The sequence below is a fragment of the Podarcis melisellensis genome, assembly GCF_964234715.1.
Source record: "Podarcis melisellensis genome assembly, chromosome: 10".
Lineage (NCBI taxonomy): Eukaryota > Metazoa > Chordata > Lepidosauria > Squamata > Lacertidae > Podarcis > Podarcis melisellensis.
Window position 1 is genome coordinate 40,402,237 of NC_138542.1, and position 20,141 is coordinate 40,422,377.

The following is a 20,141-nucleotide window of genomic DNA, read 5'->3' on the forward strand; positions in this document are numbered from 1 at the left end:
AAGACAGGAGTGCCTGGCGTGCTCTGGTCCATGGGGTCATGAAGAGTCGGACACGACTAAACGACTAAACAACAACAAGTTATGCTGCTTATTCCATCAGTGATGCAGCAATAACATGAAATACATGCTAAACACCATGGGCTGTATGTAATGCTAGCCCTCAGAGCAGGCCTATTAATATTAAAGGACATGACTTAGATCTATTAATTTCAATTCTGAGTAAAACTTATTTGGAGACAACCTTGTATTTCTTTAGGTGATCACTTAAGATAAGGCAAGATTTTTTTAAAAAGAAATACATCTGTAAATGTTTAATCTTCATATCTTCAGACTCTATAGCGGTGGGGGGAAAGGCAGCCTGTTGATAGTACACTCAGATAAATGTTGCTTCACTTGTAATCTTAGCTAAAACTTGCAGGGTATAGATATTTGTTTTGACCATAAAGGCTTTTGAACCCTCATGACATCATAATTCCATATTGGACTATGTGTATTACTTCAAAATATAATGGAACCATGTCCAGAATTTATCAGGCACTTATTGGGAGAACCCAAGGGCTAAGTGCACTTTTGCACTCCACTGCTGCTGTGTTCCATGTGAAGTTCAGGGTTGGTATATTAATGCGAGATCTTTGGTAGGAGTCCCCATATCCTAGTTTTGCTTGACTGCAACGGTCCAGAATTTCACATTGCAGTTCAGCCTTGAAATTTTCGACTATTTAGCATCACCAGGTCAGAAACCAGTCTAGTACGCTGCGGGTGTAGCACTAATATTCAGGGGGATACTCCCAGCGCCTGGGCACCTGTTTTCTCCCCCTTGCCCAACTGACACAATGAGGCACTTGGAGTACCGAGTGGATCTAAGGAAATGGAGGCGCCACTCATATTCCTTGGAGTTTCCATTCATTGAGAAACTGAAGGATCCGATATGGGAGATGCGCACCACTCTGTAATCCTATACCTAAAGGAAGAGGCCTCCTGAGAGGTGCCTGTACACAGCTCGGGCGGCTGCCATCTGGAGTGAACTGGATCGAGCCTTGTCCGTGCGCACTCCCTAAACTATGAAATTCTTGTCAATGCTTGCGCGAGTTTAAACTAGTCATCACTACAAATATGGCATGTGGGGTGGGGGGCAACTCTCACTGAAAAGAAAGGGAGGCGCTTTTCCCGCTTCCAAATTGCAAATTGCAGGAGATTCTAGTTTGGGCGCTATTGCGCGAGGGAAGTAAAGCAGCCTGCCGCCCCGGGACCAGCTAGGCCCTCCTCCTTTCACGTCAGGCTGAGGGGATCGGGGCCGAGGAGGCTGCCTCGCCTTAGGGCACCCCCTCCCCCCCCCAAGATCAGCCCATGGAGCCTCCTCGCTTCGCCCCGCCCCTCCCTCGCCAAGCCCTCCTCCGAGGCGGGCCCTGCGCCTGCGTAGTGAGCGGCGGAGGCCGGGCCGCTGCGGGCGGGTGGAGGAATGCGCGTTACAGTTAAATAGTGGGTACAGCGGCCGCAGGAGCGGCGAGTGGCGGCGCTTCAGGGGGCCGGATGAGGGCGGCTGACTGAGGCGGGCGGGGCGGCGAAGAGATAGCGCAGCGCTTCTTCCAGCAGCTCCGGGACAGAGGCGCCGGCGGGAAGGCGGCAGCGGGCCAGCAGTCGGAGCGTCTCCATGGCGCGGCGTGGACTCCTCCTGGGCGGCCGCGGCACCGGCAGCGCCTCCGCTCCTCGCGGCGCTCGGTCCCCCTGAGAGGAAAAGCGCGTCGTCGTCGTCTCCTCCTCCTCCCTCGCTCGCTCGCTCCCTCCCTCCCTTGACGACGGGACTCGCTCTCGCCCCGCCGCCGCCCCTCGGAGCGGGCCGGAGAGCCAAGCGGGAGAGCGCCGGGGCCTCAGCCGTCGCCGCGACTGGAATAGGCGCAGTGCCGGTGACCGGAGGAAGAGGCGGCGGCGGCATTATTATTTCTGCCTCTATGATGAAGTTCAAGCCCAACCAGACGCGGACCTACGACCGGGAGGGTTTCAAGAAGCGGGCGGCGTGCTTGTGCTTCCGCAGCGAGCGGGAGGACGAGGTGAGGGCGGTTGGGGGGGGGGTTTGGGGTCGGGCCGCGTCTCCCTCTCCCGGCGGCGGTGATGGTGCCGCGCCCAGTTTCCGCCTCCCTCGCTGCCCACCCCGCCATCCCTTCCTTCCCGCTGACTGGGACCCCCTTTGTGTGCGGGGCTTTGCGGAGCAGGCCGGGCTTGTCGCCCTCTCGCGATCCTCGAGGGTTCCTGCCCGCTTTCCCCGTCCCTTCTCCGGGGCTGGGCTTTGGCGCGGGGTGCGTGGTCGCCAGGGCGCAGAGACCCACTTTTCTTTCCACCCTCCCCCCCCCCCTCCGAGGCAGGCCTAATCGGAGGGGCCGAGGAGGGGGCCGAGCCCGCTTCTGTAAGGCAAGGGAGATGGGGCGACCCAAGGTCGGGTTATTTAGGTGACTTGGTTGTGGCTGGAACGTGGGGGGAGTGGAGCTGAAACTGCCGCCGGTCTTAAAACGTGGTGTGCTTTTGTGTGTGTGTGTGAGAGAGAGAGGGGGGGGGGGAATAAAGCCGGCTGTTCTTTTAGCCCGCCAGTGGCTACTTAACAGAAATGAAAGGGTTGCACACTGTGCCTTGAGCATTGCGCATCTTTAATACATTTGACACTAGCCGGACAGATCTGGCTGCCTCCGAAAACAGCATGGCTTGAGTTCAATGACCTCTTCTGCCACAGCGGGGAGATCGAGTTGCTTTTGTGACTGTCAGTTTTTACAGACACCCCCCCCTCCGCCCCCGCGCACACAGAGAGCAGAGCAGACAGGTAGGCGGCACTAGTTCCTATTTATGCAACAACAATCTGCATAACCAGCTCCTGTACATGACTTTTCTTTTCTTTTTTTACTCTATCTCTTTGTGATGCGTTCAGAGTAAATAGTTAATATCTGAGTAGTTGTCTACTGTTCAGTTGCTACCCAGGTAGCTCAGACATAGTGATGTGGCTTTGAAGCATGTTTATAATGGCTTATTAGGGGTGACCACCTGAATAAAAGAGGGGATGGTGCACGCACACCATTTGAATGGCAATGCCCATCAACTTGGGGGGGTCCCCTCGAATATTGGGGGGCCTTGGCCCCTAGGAGTTGGCTGCTATGTGGGTGATATTTAATACTAGACATGCTCAGAGTAGCCCCACTGAAATCAATGCATTTAAGTTACAATGGGTCTACTCTGATTGTGACTGATTGGATATCTCCCAGCGTGCTTGGATGAATGTGTGTTTCAAACCTGTTTGTAAGGCAAACAGCATGTATAAATCAGACATGCAGTTTCACTTTTGCAACAGGCTAAATGTGCATATTTCTGCATACAGTATAATAGAATCTAGTAAGACTGAATAGGCTTTGAAATGCCACACTACCTCTGGTTTCAAATATATGGATATTGAGATGGATATACATATGCATGAACTGTAGTTGTGATAGAGGTCTGCACTGAAAAACAAGGCTCACCCCCCTTGAAATCTACTTTTGCTACCTTCTAGCCATATATAGTTTTATAACAGCATTACATTTTGCTGTTTTTCTTACACTTCAAAGTAAGATAGCAAATGTGACTATGCATTAATGTAGCAGATGGTAAGTTAAAGGCAGTCAAGATTTTTTTATATTTTGGGGACATATCAAGCCATTACTAAGTCTTCTAGAGCCTCTTTAAATAATTTTTTCAAATAACCTGTTGTCACTGCCTGGCTGTGCTGCTTCCTTTCTGTGTTGCTGTCCATAAGGATATGTGAGAGAACTGAAAATATGAGACTAAGGATACACTCCTGTATATACATAATTGGGGTTACCGTGTAGTTACCATTTAGCTTGGTGATCTGTTTGAATAAGAATTGGGCTGCAGGTTAGTGTAGCTTTTCAGCTGCTTTTTCTCCAGTTTCTTGAAAGGGAGATTATGGTCTCATTTATCATTTTAAATTGGGCTGTGCACATAAAATGTAAGCAGCAGATTTTAAAAAGCCAAGTATTATACTGTGGACCTTTATTGGAAAGTACAGAATATTATTGTTCTATCCTTTGATTATATCATTTACCAGAAAAAAATATTAAACATGCCCGAGAAGTACCAAGAGCCATTTGCCATCTTGAGAGGCAGTGTAGTTGTAGGGAGAAACAGTGAAGCATTCCTGACTTCATAATACAGTCTCTACAGATTTACCTTTGCCAACACTAGTACACAATGGATCTGTCACACAACCTAGAGGCAGTTCTGCCAAAAGTAGGCTTGGCTGTATCAGCTGTTAGGAAAAAGCTTTCCATATTCTGTGATGCAATTATACAATTCCCTGGTACAGTTGGATCTTGCTTCTGGAAGTATATGCTAGATGGGAAGTACAACTGAGACATAGCATGATTAAAGCTGAAGTGGGTGGGGACTGCTAACATAGGGCAAAAAACCCAACCAAACAAAATGCATTTCAACCAGAAATATTGTGCCGCTGGTATTTAGCAACCAGAAATATTGCCTAGGCACAACTACTACTTTTAGCTATTTTGTCTAAAAAGTTATTTTTGTGTAAACTTCTGTAGAGCAGTCTAAGCTAGTACAAATAGTTTCTGTAATTGTATTGTTTGAAACTTCACATTGCTGTGCTGGGCTACTAACAATGTAATTGAATGAGTCCAAATTTAAAGCAAAAGTACTGCTTTAAGTCTGTTGGCACACCTGAATTGTTTTGCTAAATATTGCCAGTATATGCTTCCAATAGGCTTCTTGCACAGTATTGGGGCTGTAGAGGGAGCTCCAGCTATACTAAAAAGTGAGATACTCAGCATCTTTTAATTGTTATTTTAGGTTTAAGTAACATATATTCAAAGAATGAGACAGTAACTGTATTGTGGCAACTACTTGTCCTTAATGTTTAGCAGCTTTGGGTGAGTGGCTTGAGAGATCCACTGCTCAAAATTCCACAAACACATATGGACAAAAACTGTCCATTTTTGTGTGTGAACTAGTTGACCTCTTGTGTGTACTGGGGTCCTCCAGTGGTGGAGATAAAACTTAATTTATCAGAGTTTCAGCAATAGTAGTAGGTAATTTATGTCTATTATCTTGAAACAATCCTGGCTTATTCCTCTTTTTGCATTCTCAATAGGATATTGTGTTTCAGAAAATTCTGCAAAGAATTTCTGTTCAGAATTCTTGTAAGATTCTTGGGTACAGTTTTGGTGTTTGCAAAGCAAGGAGTTTTACTAGTCATCATGAAAGCACAGAGATTGCAGGTGTTTCGGTAAAATGAAACTAAGTGTTCTGTTAACAAAGGACAAGATTTGCAGTAATCCTGTCTTTTACAAGTGCCTGTTACATGTTCGTTTCTGTGTAACAGTTTATGCTTATATACTAGCATGCCGTTATACTGTCAGTTGGTAGAGACTGTTTGTGACTTTCAATTAGCCTCTGCAGGGTCTTAATTGCTTCCAGTAATGAAGAGAGAGTTGGCATCTCGGTACATTTAATACAATTCAAATAGCTTTTTTCTTCTTGAAGTGGGGCTTTTCTGGTCTGTAAATTCTCTTGATGAAAGTTAGTCCTCGCACAGAAGTTGTAATGGCTAAAAATCTATTTCCTATATAATAAAAAATGCTTAATATAGAAAAAGGAGTACTCACAACTTAAGTCTCAGCTGAAATGGGACAAAACCATGTGGTAAGCTGGCAGCCTCTGGGGTTCTTCCTTCATATTTCAAGTTACAACATAGTACTCTTTATTGTCCAGAGAGAGAATGGTGCTGAAAAATTGCCTTTTTCATTCCTGTCTACAAACATATGAGAGCCAACATTGGTAAAAGCAGTGTAAATGACCTTTCCGCACTGTCCTTGCCTTGGCTGAAAAAATGCAACATTTTGACAGTGGATACATGGAACTCGAAATAGTTTCTTAACATTTAGCTTACAAAGGTGAGTCTGTCAGTCACACAGTCCACTTTGGTTCAAGACCAGTCAGGTGGACTCTGGCTCAAGTGAATACCTAATGACTTACACACTGAAACGGGTGAAAAAATGTGTTTTGTCGGGGAGTAACCCTGCAGTCAGTCAGTTGCTTTGGCATCCTTGTTATAGTTACTGAAACCTCTCCAGCAACATTTAGTAGCTGCAGAAAGAACTTCTTGTTGGTCTGTCAGCTGCCCAGCAAAGTTAAGAGGGACTGCACTGTTCATAAGAGAGACCTGAACAGCCTTAAGCTACCAACGCTATTAGCTGTCTCTTTTCTAATTTCCTTCTTTAACGTCTTCCTTCACTTTAGGACTTTTTCTTGTTAGAAGTGAGCATGATCAGTGCAGACCTCCTAAACGTCAATAAACTAAAGACATGATTTTTGCCCTGGAGTATTCACACTTTGTTTACTTATTTTTATGGGAAGTATACATTGTGCCATCAAATCACTGTTCTTTAGAAAGGCTAAAACAGTTGCTCCAACTTCTTTCACACAAAGGTGAGCTTTGTGTGTCAAAAGGCTTGCCTGCACATTTTCATAATTCTGCCAGCACCATTTTATTGGTATGTTCTTAATATTTAATTTAGTCTAGAATGCCATTTTTTCTCACACACCATATGTGTATGTATATAAATAAATAAATGTGCAGTAGAACATGTGATAGTGTTTAAATACTGAGCAAGGAAATGACTCTTCCAAGACATTATCAGGCATGGGTGATGCTGCTTAGAATTTGCCTGGTTGGACAAGTTGGCTGCTCAAGAGAGAATGAAGCAAGGAATGGTTTGAGCACTCCAGAACTTTGGAGGAACATATTGTGGGATCTTCTGCTGGGAGTTGCCTCCCATTTTAAAACAATCTTGACAGTTGTGCAAGAAGTAGATTATATATTTTATGTTTTTGCTCTGTTGTGAGTTGTCTTGGGAGATTTTCATAGCCAAATGTGAGATTGAAATGCCTAAATAAACTAAAAAGCACTTTAGCACCCAAACAGAAATGTGCTTTCTCTTAGCTGTGTTATGCTTGCTAGTGTGAATGGAACACACCACTTTTTATGTTCATACATCCTGCTTCCACCCTGAGGTGTGGAAAAGTGTTCTTTGATGTTATCTGCATGCAGAATTGCTATGTTTGATAAGCACTAGGAACTATCAGTTTGGAAGAACCCAGTGCTGTGGCTGCTGTTTGCTCCCAAGCAATAGCAAACAGGTTTCTTGACATTTTCATTAAGCCTTGAAAGAAATCTGGAGTTTTGATAAAAGCATTGGGCGCATCTGCCAAGGTTGTTTGTTGATGCACAAGGTAGAATACAATAGATTGGTATCTGTGAGTATGGCAAAAGAATGCAGGTGGACAGGAATAGCGCTGTTCAATGCATCAGTACACATAGCACTATTCCTACTTTATTTCCTCTGGGCATACCTTCTTGCTTGTAAATCTAAGACTGGGGTGAGGAATTAGATCTGGATGGAGGGTCCAGATTTGACCCATGTTCTCTGAGGCATTTTACAGGTGGGCAGGGCACTGACCTGTCAACCCCTTGAGTCATATGATGTCAGGTGAATCAAAGTTCAAACAGCAGCTCCAAAGGAAGATTTTTCTTTCACAGCCCTGGCTTGAATTCAAGCTGGGATTGCAAGCAAATACCTTCTAGGTGGGTGGAAATACTGGCTTTTATTGTCAAACACAGGCTTATCCCATAGATTACATAAGAGAGAACAGATCTCCACACCTGACATCCGGTGACTGACAGGTGAGCAAATGGCCTCTCATGCTTTATTCAGAGGTCTGGTGGGCTACAAGTCAGAGAGTCTCCAGCACTGTTCTAAGAACCAATGATGGCACTTCGATGAGTTGGAAAATGTCTATAATAGGTCTCAGCACTATAAATAAGTGTCATGGTGAATGCGAATAGCCTTTGTGGAAATTTGTTGTGATTGGACCATACTTTTCTGGAAGGTAATCTTCCCAACTGTATTGATTTGTAGGAAAGCAAGACTATTGAGACACAGGTGGCGCTGTGGGTTAAAGCCTCAGCACCTAGGACTTGCCGATTGCATGGTCGGCGGTTCGAATCCCTGCTGCGGGGTGCGCTCCCGCTGCTCGGTCCCAGCGCCTGCCAACCTAGCAGTTCGAAAGCACCTCCGGGTGCAAGTAGATAAATAGGGACCGCTTACCAGCGGGAAGGTAAACGGCGTTTCCGTGTGCAGCTCTGGCTCGCCAGAGCAGCGATGTCACACTGGCCATGTGACCCGGAAGTGTCTCCGGACAGCGCTGGCCCCTGGCCTCTTAAGTGAGATGGGCGCACAACCCCAGAGTCTGTCAAGACTGGCCCGTACGGGCAGGGGTACCTTTACCTTTACCTTTTTAAGACTATTGAGAGACTCCCAAATTATCCTGGATCAATCATGTTTATTTCTCCTATATAAGAAAGTAAGGGGGATTATTCAGTTCTAACATAATTATGAATCTTGAATTTAAAAAAAAAAGAGTATATGATAGCATGGTATATTTATCTTGTAGAATTTGATCTGTATCTAATGAATCCAACATGTGTTCTGAAACTCTTTGGATTACATTCAGATTATTTAATATAAATACTTCAGTTGTAAACACATGCATTTTCTTCACTAATGCTAGGGTCCGTAATTCAAAACACTGTCATGTTATGATATGTCATGGCTCTGAATCTTATGTAATGGTACAAAGCCATGTATTTAAGCTCCAGACAGGACAAACAATGACTCCTTCCTCCCTGCACTAGTAACTGGGATCTCTGTTCAGGCCTGTGATCAATGTAAATGCTGATTGAAACAATTTCACTAAGCCGAGTGTTTTGAAACAGAAGAATAATGGTGTTCATAATTGTTTGGTGGTTGCTCACATGACTATGGAAAACACTTAGTTCCTTCACTGAAAGGAAATTGGTATCCTCAGTTCATAGTTAGAGCACAAAACATTCAAGATACCTAAAAACACACACAGCTAAAAACAGTTAAATTCTATCTAAAATTCTGAAATACTGTAGTATGTAAGACAAATGCATTTGAGTCACTGGGTTCTTCCACATTTCTACTTGGCCTGCCGCTTTCCCCCAGGAAAACAGCAATTGGGTTTTCTGCAGATTGCCTTTTGTCCGCTTTAGTGCTAAAGGGTGGGTTTTCTGGGTGAAAGCGGCAGGCCAAAGCAGAACCACCCAGACCCGTGCCTAGAAAACACAGGGCAAGTGAAAGTGTGAAAGAGCCCTTAGCTATTCCATAAAAATTAAATCCAATTTAATATGCTTTCCGTCTTCCTTGTGGCGGCTACATTAGAAAGTGCAGGAGAATGCCTCTCATATTTATTTCTTGGCTTGGCTTTCCAACCAATGTAAACTTCATAAGACTAAAGTATGGAATCTAAACAATTAGTTGCTTTGAATTGTAAGAATCCAAGAAGCCTGTACAGATTTGTATTTGCTTTGTTGAATCACAGTCTAGCTTCCTTGTGTTTAATGTTTTAATATAATAGGAAAGGTAATGGTTCTGCATCTAAACCCTTGCATTTTACTGTAGAATGTGTGGCTGAAACTGCCCTCAGCACTAGGATGGAAGCAATCCTTTGTGGGCTGCTAGTGAGGCTGGTCATGACACACTTTTTCTTAAAAAAAGGTAACCCACTGAGTTCAGTTGAAAGCACAAGAATGTGCACAAAAGTGCACATGGAAAGTATTAGGTTTCTTCAACCTGTGTGCGCATTAACACACTGGTGCATACACAGATTTTCATGTCCAGAATGGGCTTTGGACTTCCACTGTAGACACAGAGGAATTGGGTATCTAATGCAGTCTGTATTGGCCTGAATAAGTTGTCATCTTGGTCTGGGTTTCTCCAAGAACATTATCTTGATGTTCTGAATTGGGTTCTGCTTCCATTGTTACTGTCCTTCTACTTATTAAAACATTTGCAGTCATGTCTGAAATGCTTTGAATAGACAGCTATTTTATTTTTTGGATAACTTAATTGGGTCATATTTTATTAAAACTGACAGTCTTGCAGTAAGTTGACTGTGAACTAAATATGGAAACATCCAGGAAAGCATACTCAAAACTTGACATATTATCTGACTTTAATATGTATATAAAAGTTTGATGCAAGGGAAGGAGTGCAGAATTCTTGAACTTTGTAGCCTGTCACCCAAGCTTGGATCTGTTAACATATATTTGATATTGTTGGCTCCCTTGAGTACCATTTGGTGGACATCTTAAACATTTTGTTAACTTCACAAAATATCAGTTTGGTTTCATGAAGTCTCACTGAGTTTTAATTCACTCAGTCATAAGAAAATCTTTTTCTTTGCAGGTTCTTTTAGTAAGTAGCAGCCGGTACCCAGATCAGTGGATTGTTCCAGGTGGAGGAATGGAACCAGAAGAGGAACCTGGTGGAGCTGCTGTCAGAGAAGTCTATGAAGAGGTAAAGAATTTAGAACTCTCAGCTTGAAATGCTGTATGGATATGCATTCTCTGAATTTTAACAGATGACTCATTTAAGCAAACTTAACTGAGAGCCACATAGACAAGGGCTACTCCCCTCCTAGGACAGGCATGTGGCAGACCTGTTATAAATGACAATAGCCATCCGCATGGCTGTTCTCATGTTCATGAGATGCTGGCTATAAAGATAATAGCTTACTGAAAGAATTGAATTGTTCCTAATTTAAATGAAACACTTTCCAACAGATGCCTATCAGCTGGGTCTGCCAAACACTTGAGTCCACACAGGACTCTTCTGCTTTATTGCATGGTTAGAGTTGTTTTCTGGGCTACAGTTTTTTCTAATCTTGATAATTCCACAGCCATCAGACATTTGTGTGTTGGTACAGGAGAGGCAGCCCTTAAGTTGTGGAATTCCCTACCGACAGAGGAGGGACACCTTCATTATATGTGTCTGACACCTTCCTTACATAGTTCCTGTTGTTTGCTTGAAGAGGCCCCTCTTCACTCTGGCCTTTGAGTTAGATATTTATAGGACTCACCCTATTCTTGTGCCTGTAATTTATTTTAAACTGTTCTTAAAAATGCATTTCTAAATTGCTTTGAACCTCCTTGTAATCTCATGGCAGGTAGTGAATCAAATAAATAAACTGAAATTTCCAGGATGTGCTACTTAAGAAGCACTTATCACAGAATGAAATATTATTTGTTTGAATGTATGGATAATCTTAGAAGTTTTAAATCTCAGCTAGGAAATAGTTTACAGTATGTGCTGAGCACCTCTAAGAGATGTTTGAGGCCCAATCCGGAAAGAGAGGAGTGCTAAATCATCTGCATTCATCAAGATGCAGGTATTTCTGTTCCTAATTACCAGAGTGGGGGAGTTTGCATTGGCTAAATATAGCCCCAAATCATTAATATAAAAGTTTTTTAAAAGTGGGAGCCAGAATGGAACTAGCTACATTATTTAAGTATGCTAAATTCCTACACACTTTTTGCTTTATTACTCACATGCTTCCTAACTGTAAACTCAGTAAAAGAAAGAAAAGCAGATGCTCTATTAGAAGCTTCTCAAATTTAGTTGTGTGTCTGAAAAAAATTGATAATCAGAAAAATGTGCTCCCTGCTCCTTAGCTTTCAGGAAAACTAAAGAGACTCTGGCTAGGGCACAGATTTAATAGATCATGAAACCATTATTGGGCATGCTAGTAAATTAAACATTGGTTTTGAATATTGTAATGAATCTGTAAGAAAGATTGCTTGTGGGGAAAATATCTGATTATCTTTATTCCTTGCAGGCTGGAGTAAAGGGAAAACTAGGCAGATTGCTGGGAATATTTGAGGTGAGCTGTTTAAAAATATATATTCTGTGATGTACATGCTGTGAAATGTAGTTTGCATTTCTAATACGGAAGGGGTGGAATCTTGGAAAACAGGTATTTTAATTAAGGGCTGATAATTTGAATACCTTCTACACTTCATATATAAATAAGTCAGGTTTGGGAATAGAAAAATATTGACATTCATGTACAAAATATTTATAAGTAGGGAAGGAGCTGATTCAGTAAATTGTGCTGGGGACACTATCCAGTACCTGCATAATGGGTGAAAATATACTAGAATAAGAATTGTCTCTAGGATCCCATTTTTGCTGGTCTGCAAAGTGACTGACCTAATGAATGCAACAAAGGTTTGAAAGGAAATGTGATTAGGATTGGGGTGTTTGTATAGTTCTAGTTTTCAAGCAGTGAACGGAGAATGTTAGTTTAACTCCTGGATAGATGCTGTAATCCGCAGTTCCTAATGAAATATACGCAGATCGAAAAAGTGGAGCCCTGTTTCTAACATCACAGTTCATGATGATGATGATCACGATCATTTTGTACCCCCACCTCATCTGACTGGGTTGCCCCGGCCACTGTGGATGGCTTCCAACAGAATATACAAAAACACAACAGAACATCACATATTAAAAGCTTCCTGGTGCAGGGCTGCCTTCAGATGTCTATGGAAGGTCATAGAATTATTTATCTCTTTGACATCTGATGGGAGGGTGTTTCACTGGGTGGGGCTACTGAGAAGGCCCTCTGCCCGGTTCCTGGTAACTTCACTTTCCACAATGAGAGAGCTGCCAGAAGGGCTTCTTCAGAGTCCAGGCTGAACAATGGGCATAGATGCTTCTTCACATATACAGGTCTGAAGCCATTTAGGACTTTAAAGGTCAATACCAACACTTCGAATTGTGCTCAAAAACGTACTGGGAGCCAATGTAGATGTTTTAGGACTGGTGTTGTGGTCCCGGTGGCTGCTCCCAGTCACCAGTCTAGCAACCACATTCTGGGTTAATTGTAGTTTCTGAGTCACCTTCCAAGGTAGAGTGTATTGCAGTAATCCAAATAGGAAATAACCAGACCATGTCTCACTCTGGTTCCCTGGACACAGAATTGACCTGCGCCTCCGTGGACAGCTGTGAGTCCAAAATGACCCCCAGGCTGTGTACCTGGTCCTTCAGGGGCACAGTTACCCCATTCAGGACTAGGGAGTCCCCCAGAAACAGTACTTCCGTCTTGTCAGGATTCAAGCTCAATCTGTTAACTGCCATCCATCCTCCAACTGTCTCCAGACACTCACACATGCCTCAACTGGCTCCAATTTAAATGAGAGGTAAAGCTTTGCCAAGAGAACTCATAGCTGCCTCTTAGAAGACTGACATGTTTCTGTACTGCTACCAACAGTATACATTTGCTTTTCACTTGTTTTTCCATTGACTTTTTTAAAAAACAGTTCTAATTTACATTCCCCCCATTTAAACTATTGAATTTGTATGTGTACCATTGTATTTTTAAATAACCTTGTTGCAGTGTTTGAATTTTAGGCACCTTGAGGGCTATATTATAGTGGAAAGATAGTATATAAGTGATTCTAAGTAAATAGCTATCTAATGTTGCAAGTGTGAATTAATATGTCTGTTCTCTCTTCTTCCTACTGAAGCAGAATCAAGACCGGAAACATAGGACTTATGTTTATGTTCTTACAGTGACTGAAATCCTGGAAGACTGGGAGGATTCGGTTAATATAGGCAAGACATTTTCAACCCTGCATGTGCTAAGTGTGTAATGCAGTATCAGAACCATGCTATTTTTAGGATAGCTTTCACACAACTGGTGTTCAAGAAGCATGATGCTGCAAGTTATTAAAGTTAGAGGTGTACTAAAAAGGTTCAAAGGATAACTCAAGAGCAGCCAGCACCATTTTATTTTATCACTAATTGGCCACTGCTCTAATAGCATTAATAGAATAATTTATGGAAGTAGATAAATTTTGTGTTTGATTCCAGTTTGACACTCCATGGCATGCTGTTTTTATGGATACTTTAAACTACTAATTGGTTGAAAGAACTTGGGATAATGAGTAATATTCAGAATGCCATATACTTCTAATGAATCAGAACAGGTAGATAAAAAGATAGTAGATAAAAAGCAGGCTATTTGTTTGTTGGCAAGGGAACAGATGGACAAACTAACTTTCATGTTAATTTGCACATAATTAACATAATACATTAATAAAAGTAGACACCAGCCTGTTAGTCTCACAGTGAACCATTCAGCCAACTGTGGTAATTAGAAGCCTTTATTTATAGCTCCAAATGTTCATGATCCTTATTCAGCACCTAACATCATAAGACCAACTTAGGAATTTTATGAACAGAGTTGAAGATCTTGGCTGTCTGTAGTTAATACCCTTGTTTTTCACAATTCTGCTTGCCGCTACTAAGTGCCCTTAAATAGTGGATGGATCTCTGGGGGACTCTTTAGAATGTTTCAGCCACATTTGCCCACTTCATTTTAAAGTTGACAGATTGTAAGGTTCTAAATGTCCACTACTGTATTTGAAACATTTATTCTTTTCATGTTGTAGGAAGGAAAAGAGAGTGGTTTAAAGTTGAAGATGCAATCAAGGTCCTTCAGTGTCACAAGCCAGTACATGCAGAGTACTTGGAAAAATTGAAACTGGGATGTTCACCAACCAATGGAAATTCTGTGGTTTCTTCCCATCCTGATAACAACTCTCTATATGTTACTCCTGCACAGACTTCTGGGTTGCCCTCAACTGTAAGATAAAATTCAGCTACTTTTTGGTTCACCATCACAAGGGGAGATGTGTTAGTGGTCATGTGCTATGTGTATAGTCATTTAAATTGAGTGTGTGAACACTTTATGTTCAGACATATACATTCTTTCTTTTTTTTAGCAATGTTTAATATTTCAACAAACCAAAGCCATACAGGGAATTCTTAAAGATGCCTTAAATGGTCCTCTTTGTGGCTTTTTAAAACCTGATTAAAAAAAAAACAAAAAACAGGAGTGAATTTGTAATTTGGCATTTGAGTCTGGCTTAATTTTGTTAAATTTCCTAAAAATCAAAAAATGCTATTTTGGGGAAACTGTTTTTAATTTAGTCATCCTTATTTCCCTACTTCAGTACAAAATTTGTTGGACAAGTTAAAAGGCAGTAGAAACCAACAAAGAAGTGCCTTCTATGTCAAGAAGTGTCCTCCCCAAATATTTCACTTACAAATCCTAACCAGAGTAGTGCCAGCTTGTCTGCCTCTGCCAATCCTTCACACTGCTCTTGCTTACAATTATTAGCCAAACAGGCAGATTCGAGAAAAATGCTAACATGCCAACCCCTTAACCTGCTTGCTCTCCTCTTGCCAAAGTCAGCCTTGGCTTTCTTTGCTATTCCAGCAGGTGTTGATTCACTACTGGGGACCATCCCAGCTTCTTCCAGCCAGTTTCCAAAACACATGATTTGGATCACTATTGGGAAGATAACTGTCTTGAGCTTTAAGGAAAAAAGCAGACTAAATGGGGTTCTAATCCTCTTTTAATGCTTGCAACTAAAATATGGCTATAGAGATTCTCTAAATTATATGAAGTCTAATTTCAGAAATCTCTAAAAGCATTTACTGTACGCTGAACTTTCCCTTGATCCCTCAAGTCATTACTGTGGTTGAGGTAAAGAACTACCTCTATTATGAAACTGTCTCTTCTCATTCTTTCTATGTAACATAAACCCACTGTAAATAATCCAACTGGTGTATAGTGTAAAGTGGAAAGAAAAGGTAATGTAAATACTCTGTTGCTCACACCAGTAGGTTACTACCTAGGACTTCTGTGTCTTAATAGCTATGTAACCAGCAGAATCTTTAATAGCTCACTCACTGAATCTTCACCTAGTGAGTTCCTGCTCATCACATAACAGATAAAGGCACAGGAATCCTGTCTGAGAAAAAGGTGGCAAACTTACACGCTAACTTCCAATACATTGGGTAAAAATGCTGCTATAAATTAACCCACGTGCTGTTACAGTTTTTAAGGAAAATATTGGTGCCATATGCTTTCCTTCTAGAAACATGTGGGAATCACACATAGTGCCATAGAAATGCATTTAAGCAAGGAACATCAGTAAGAGGTTTGGTTGTGAGTGTTGCTTCAAGAGCCATAAGTAAGTACTATTAACTGGAGATGGACTTGCAACATCTTGCTCAGGTTAGAACTTCCAGGAGTTACTGGCTTCAGAGAATCTGAGTGGAGCCGTAGATGTCATCAGTTTTGTGCTTGAAGAGCCTTACTTTCCATATTCTGATTCAGATGGTCAAAAGAACATTCATAGTAGACTGGTGGCAGACCCATCAATGTGAAACTTTGTACACTAATCGGATTAAGGAAATGGCTAGTTAACAAGTATGCATTTTTCCTGATTCCTAAGTCAGCACTTCAACCCCACACTCTTATTCAGTTATCACTAACCACATGATGATGATAATATGAGAAATGTCTCTTGTTCATCACAGTGATGGAAGTAAGAGCAATTTTAAGTTTTTGGTTACTATAACTGCTTTCATCTCAACTTTTGCTTTTGGAACATAAAACCAAGCCAAGCATAGAGAAGCTACATATTGGTAATGCATGAATACTTTGGTTTCTAACATTTATGTGTTATGTAAAAATGTACAGTTGTCAGTGCTAACCAAATCAAAGGTGATGGCTTATAAATACTCCAGGCTGCTGTGCCACATACAGTTTTAAATATATTGGTGTACAGATCTCTTCTGCCTATGCAACTTCAGATAAAGCCCCTTATTCATACTGACTTCTAAAGTCTGTCTTGCAGCATAACACTGGAATGACAAGAGGTCCACTGTATTATTTAGCTGCCATTGTTGCATTTTCACTTATAGACAAGTGAACACAGAAACATTGTCTATTTCTGTCATTTGGAAGAATAGACCGGACAGCATGAATGTGTCAAATAACAGCTAAGACCTCTTCTGTCAAGATTAAACCATAGTCAAATAACTCCAGTAAGGGGTTCAGGGTTGACATTAAAATGCTGAGGGATTAGTATATAGTGAAGCATTCTTGTGGAACTAGGCTAGTGTTCCCCCTAAGTGACCTTTGAACCTGTAGCTGGCTTCACAAGGCAGGGAAATAAAAGTTGACTAGGACCAGATTCCACAGGGCAGTCCATGTCTTCAGTATCTTAAGACATGGTTTGCAAAGTCAGAAGGTCATTACCAGAGAAGTATAGGCAGGTCTTGACTTAATACAGTGGGAGTTTGTTACAGTGAATAGTTAATTGGGAACATGCCATACCAACATTGCAAGAGTATTTATGTAGGTTATAGAGGCTATTAAAAGTAAAAATACCATCCTGAGTGCTTATTGCAGACTAACCAGGGCTACTGTCAAAATGTTGGAACAAATGCTCAACATGCTTCTGAGAAGTAAAACGTTTGAAGGAAAACTACAAGTTAAGTTGTAAACATTTTGAGCTGTGTGCATGGCTTTCTTTTAAAGATTGATGTAAGAATTTTGACTTTTTATATCTGAAATGATCCTCCAAAATAAAAAAAAATTGAAACACAATCTGCAAAGACTGTAGCTTCTTTATATAGCAATAAAATTCAGATTTAAGTATTGGGAACAGTGGTCTCCAACTCAACATGTGTTTGAGAGTGGCTCATTCAAATCAAGTGTATTGCAAAGTCTGTAGTAGAAAACAGTGTTGGAAAACTTATAAAACATGAGTGACTTTTACCTCCTTCTGTGGCCTGGAAGTTTTTCTGTGCTTGTAGTTGAGGGCAGGGACCACATCTTAGTGGTACACAACATGCTTTGCACCCCAAGAACCCCATGGCGTTCAGTGGGATTTACTTTCAGGTAAATTTATACAGAATTGCCGCCTATTGCCTGTATGCCCAAGCTACTCAAGAAGAAACGTTTGTGCTTGCCTCCCATGTCCCTGACTGTTGTTTCATTTTGTGGATGTGTCCACAAACTTGAGAATTTTGCTTACAAATATTGCTTCGTGGTTAGGCTCACTTCCTGCTTCTCTCACCCATTTCTGACATCAGCTACATGCTATAAACTCACAAGTGACCTGCAGTGATGTCACGTGGAAATGCTATACTTGTTCTTGTACCTGAAGGGGCAGTTATTTCAGGCCCCCATCTCTTTGCTCCTGGTCTACTTTAACCCTACCCGCTGCACTTGCTGGGTATGAGGCTATCCCTTTCAGAACAATGAACACTCCACTAGGGGGAGGGCTCAATCTTCATTGAAATGGCAAACTTCTACCTGGGGTTTGAGCAATTTAGTAACTTCTCCCCACCTCCTGCTCTCGCTTGTTCTCTGCTCTGCTTCCTCTGACATGTTAGGATGCACAACAGCATGTTGTTGTCTATCCCAAGTGTGTCTGTTCAGTGATCCAGCCAGTGTGGAAGCAAAGCCTTGTATAAGTCTGGACCACACTTTACCTTGTAGCACTATGCATGGCTCACAGAGAATGCCTCCCCACCCCCTTCTCCACACTCCTGATACATTACCTCACTCTGCTAAATCTGCAGTTAGCAGATTTAAAGAACAAGGATTGCTTAGCAGCTCTGAACAAGCATGTTATCCAGTAAAGGGGAGGGGTTAATAACAAATATGTTTAAACCACGGCATGGATGCCCACCCCACATACTCCTCTCAAGGACATTTCCACATCTCCCAATTAATACATTCAGCATTCCACTGAACTTTTCCCCTCCTGTGTGAAAGGAAACAATGGAGAAAAGCAAGTATCTACAACTGTACAGCAGAAGTGTGCTTGGCCTCTTATGTGAGCCTGTAACTTTCCCTCACTAGGCAATGAGTTGAGTTACTCTACAATTTTAATCTCCCACAGGTACTGGGAGTCCACTGAGACAATAAGGTGAGTGTATATTTGTCTTTTAATTTATAAACAATTTCTATATACTCATGTCACTCCTAAACTTAAGACATTTGACCAGCAACGTTGCTGTTAAATGGAATAGTTTCACAATCCAGTCACAATACCAGAAAATAGAGCTTCTGTTCTTCTGGATAGGGTTGTACTAAACCTGAAGGACCAAGGGGTGATCTTGGCTCAAGCTTTGCCAGTAGAGACTGAGGTGGCCAACTTCAGTTGGTATGTCAGCTGTGACCCTATCTGAACAGCTACCCATGCTTTGATAACCTTCAAAATTAAATGACTATTATACTTGAGCTTCAGCTTTAAAAATAATCGGGAAACTTACAGAGTTTAGAACACAGCTGTGAAAGACTGCGAAGACTGAGCAGTATGCGCATTAACCGTTGTGCAAGAGCACTAGCTCTGGGTTTATTTGCAAGTCCAAGTTTTGAGTTTTAAAAAAGCTTTTACATTATGGCTTGCAACCTGGTAGGGCTAATCTGCTGCTCTCCACTTATTACTTGACTTCAACTTCCATTGGCTGTATCCTGCATAGTCAATAGGGACTCCCAAGATCTAGGAGGCTCTCCATTTTCCTGAATCTTAATGCACAAACAAATCCTTTCTTAGAGACCTTCTGTACTCCCAACACATGACGTGCAGCAGATGACTATAGGGAAAGAGGTACTTTCCCATCATGCCAACTTTGGAATGCTGTCCCCCCAAAGCCTCAGCTGGCACCCACTCTGGTGGATTTCTGTTACAAAGCAAAGAACTTCGTGGGGGTCTCAGGATTTGTTATTGTTCAGCTTAATTTTATGTACTTTTTTGAGGTAACTTTAATTTTGCACTTCTAGCTTCATTTCTGTATTTCTACTTAGGTGCACTTGATTTTAAACTTTGCTGATGGCACAATAGAAGTATCCTAAACAAAATAGGGAAACATTTTTGGGCCACTAAAACTTCAATATGAACCAGTGTGCTTTCTGAAAAGGATAGGACTTCTTTCTTGTCACATGGAAAGTTTTTCTTGTGAGGGGAGAGGTTATTTGGTAACTTGCTTTTTTTTTTTTCATTGTACAAATATGCTTGAAAATTTACTGTGCGAATACCAATCTTTAAAATGAGAAGCTCACTGTATAATGAATAATCACTCTTCCTTTTATTCAGTGTCATAACATTACAGTCAGAAGATGTTAAACAGAACCTATCAGGCATTTAAAAAATAATCCTGAACATAGGAGGAATGTACATTACACTCAGATATACATGATTTCTAACCGTATTAGACCTGAAGATTTTACAGTAACCATAATTTGCTGGGCATATGCTTCATTTAAAAGCATAACATCCACATTATTTTAGGCCATAATTACACTTGATATTCAGTATGTTTACTCTTGTAAAACTACCCATGCAAAGCATG

The 20,141-nt window shown here is 41.7% G+C and overlaps 1 protein-coding gene across 2 annotated transcripts; it reads left to right on the plus strand.

Moving 5' to 3' along the window:
• The first annotated feature begins 1,519 nt into the window (after positions 1 to 1,519).
• NUDT4 (nudix hydrolase 4) lies at positions 1,520 to 17,385 on the plus strand. Of its 2 annotated transcripts, none has more exons than XM_081928878.1 (5): positions 1,520 to 2,048; positions 10,323 to 10,433; positions 11,752 to 11,796; positions 13,445 to 13,532; positions 14,372 to 17,385. In XM_081928878.1, exons 1-5 carry the CDS (start codon positions 1,950 to 1,952, stop codon positions 14,572 to 14,574), a joined length of 546 nt encoding a protein of 181 aa, XP_081785004.1. In that variant the 5' UTR covers positions 1,520 to 1,949; the 3' UTR covers positions 14,575 to 17,385. The 2 variants fall into 2 exon arrangements, with proteins under 2 accessions (XP_081785004.1, XP_081785005.1); XM_081928879.1 differs by having other exon boundaries at positions 1,523 to 2,048; positions 13,448 to 13,532.
• The last annotated feature ends 2,756 nt before the right edge of the window (positions 17,386 to 20,141 follow it).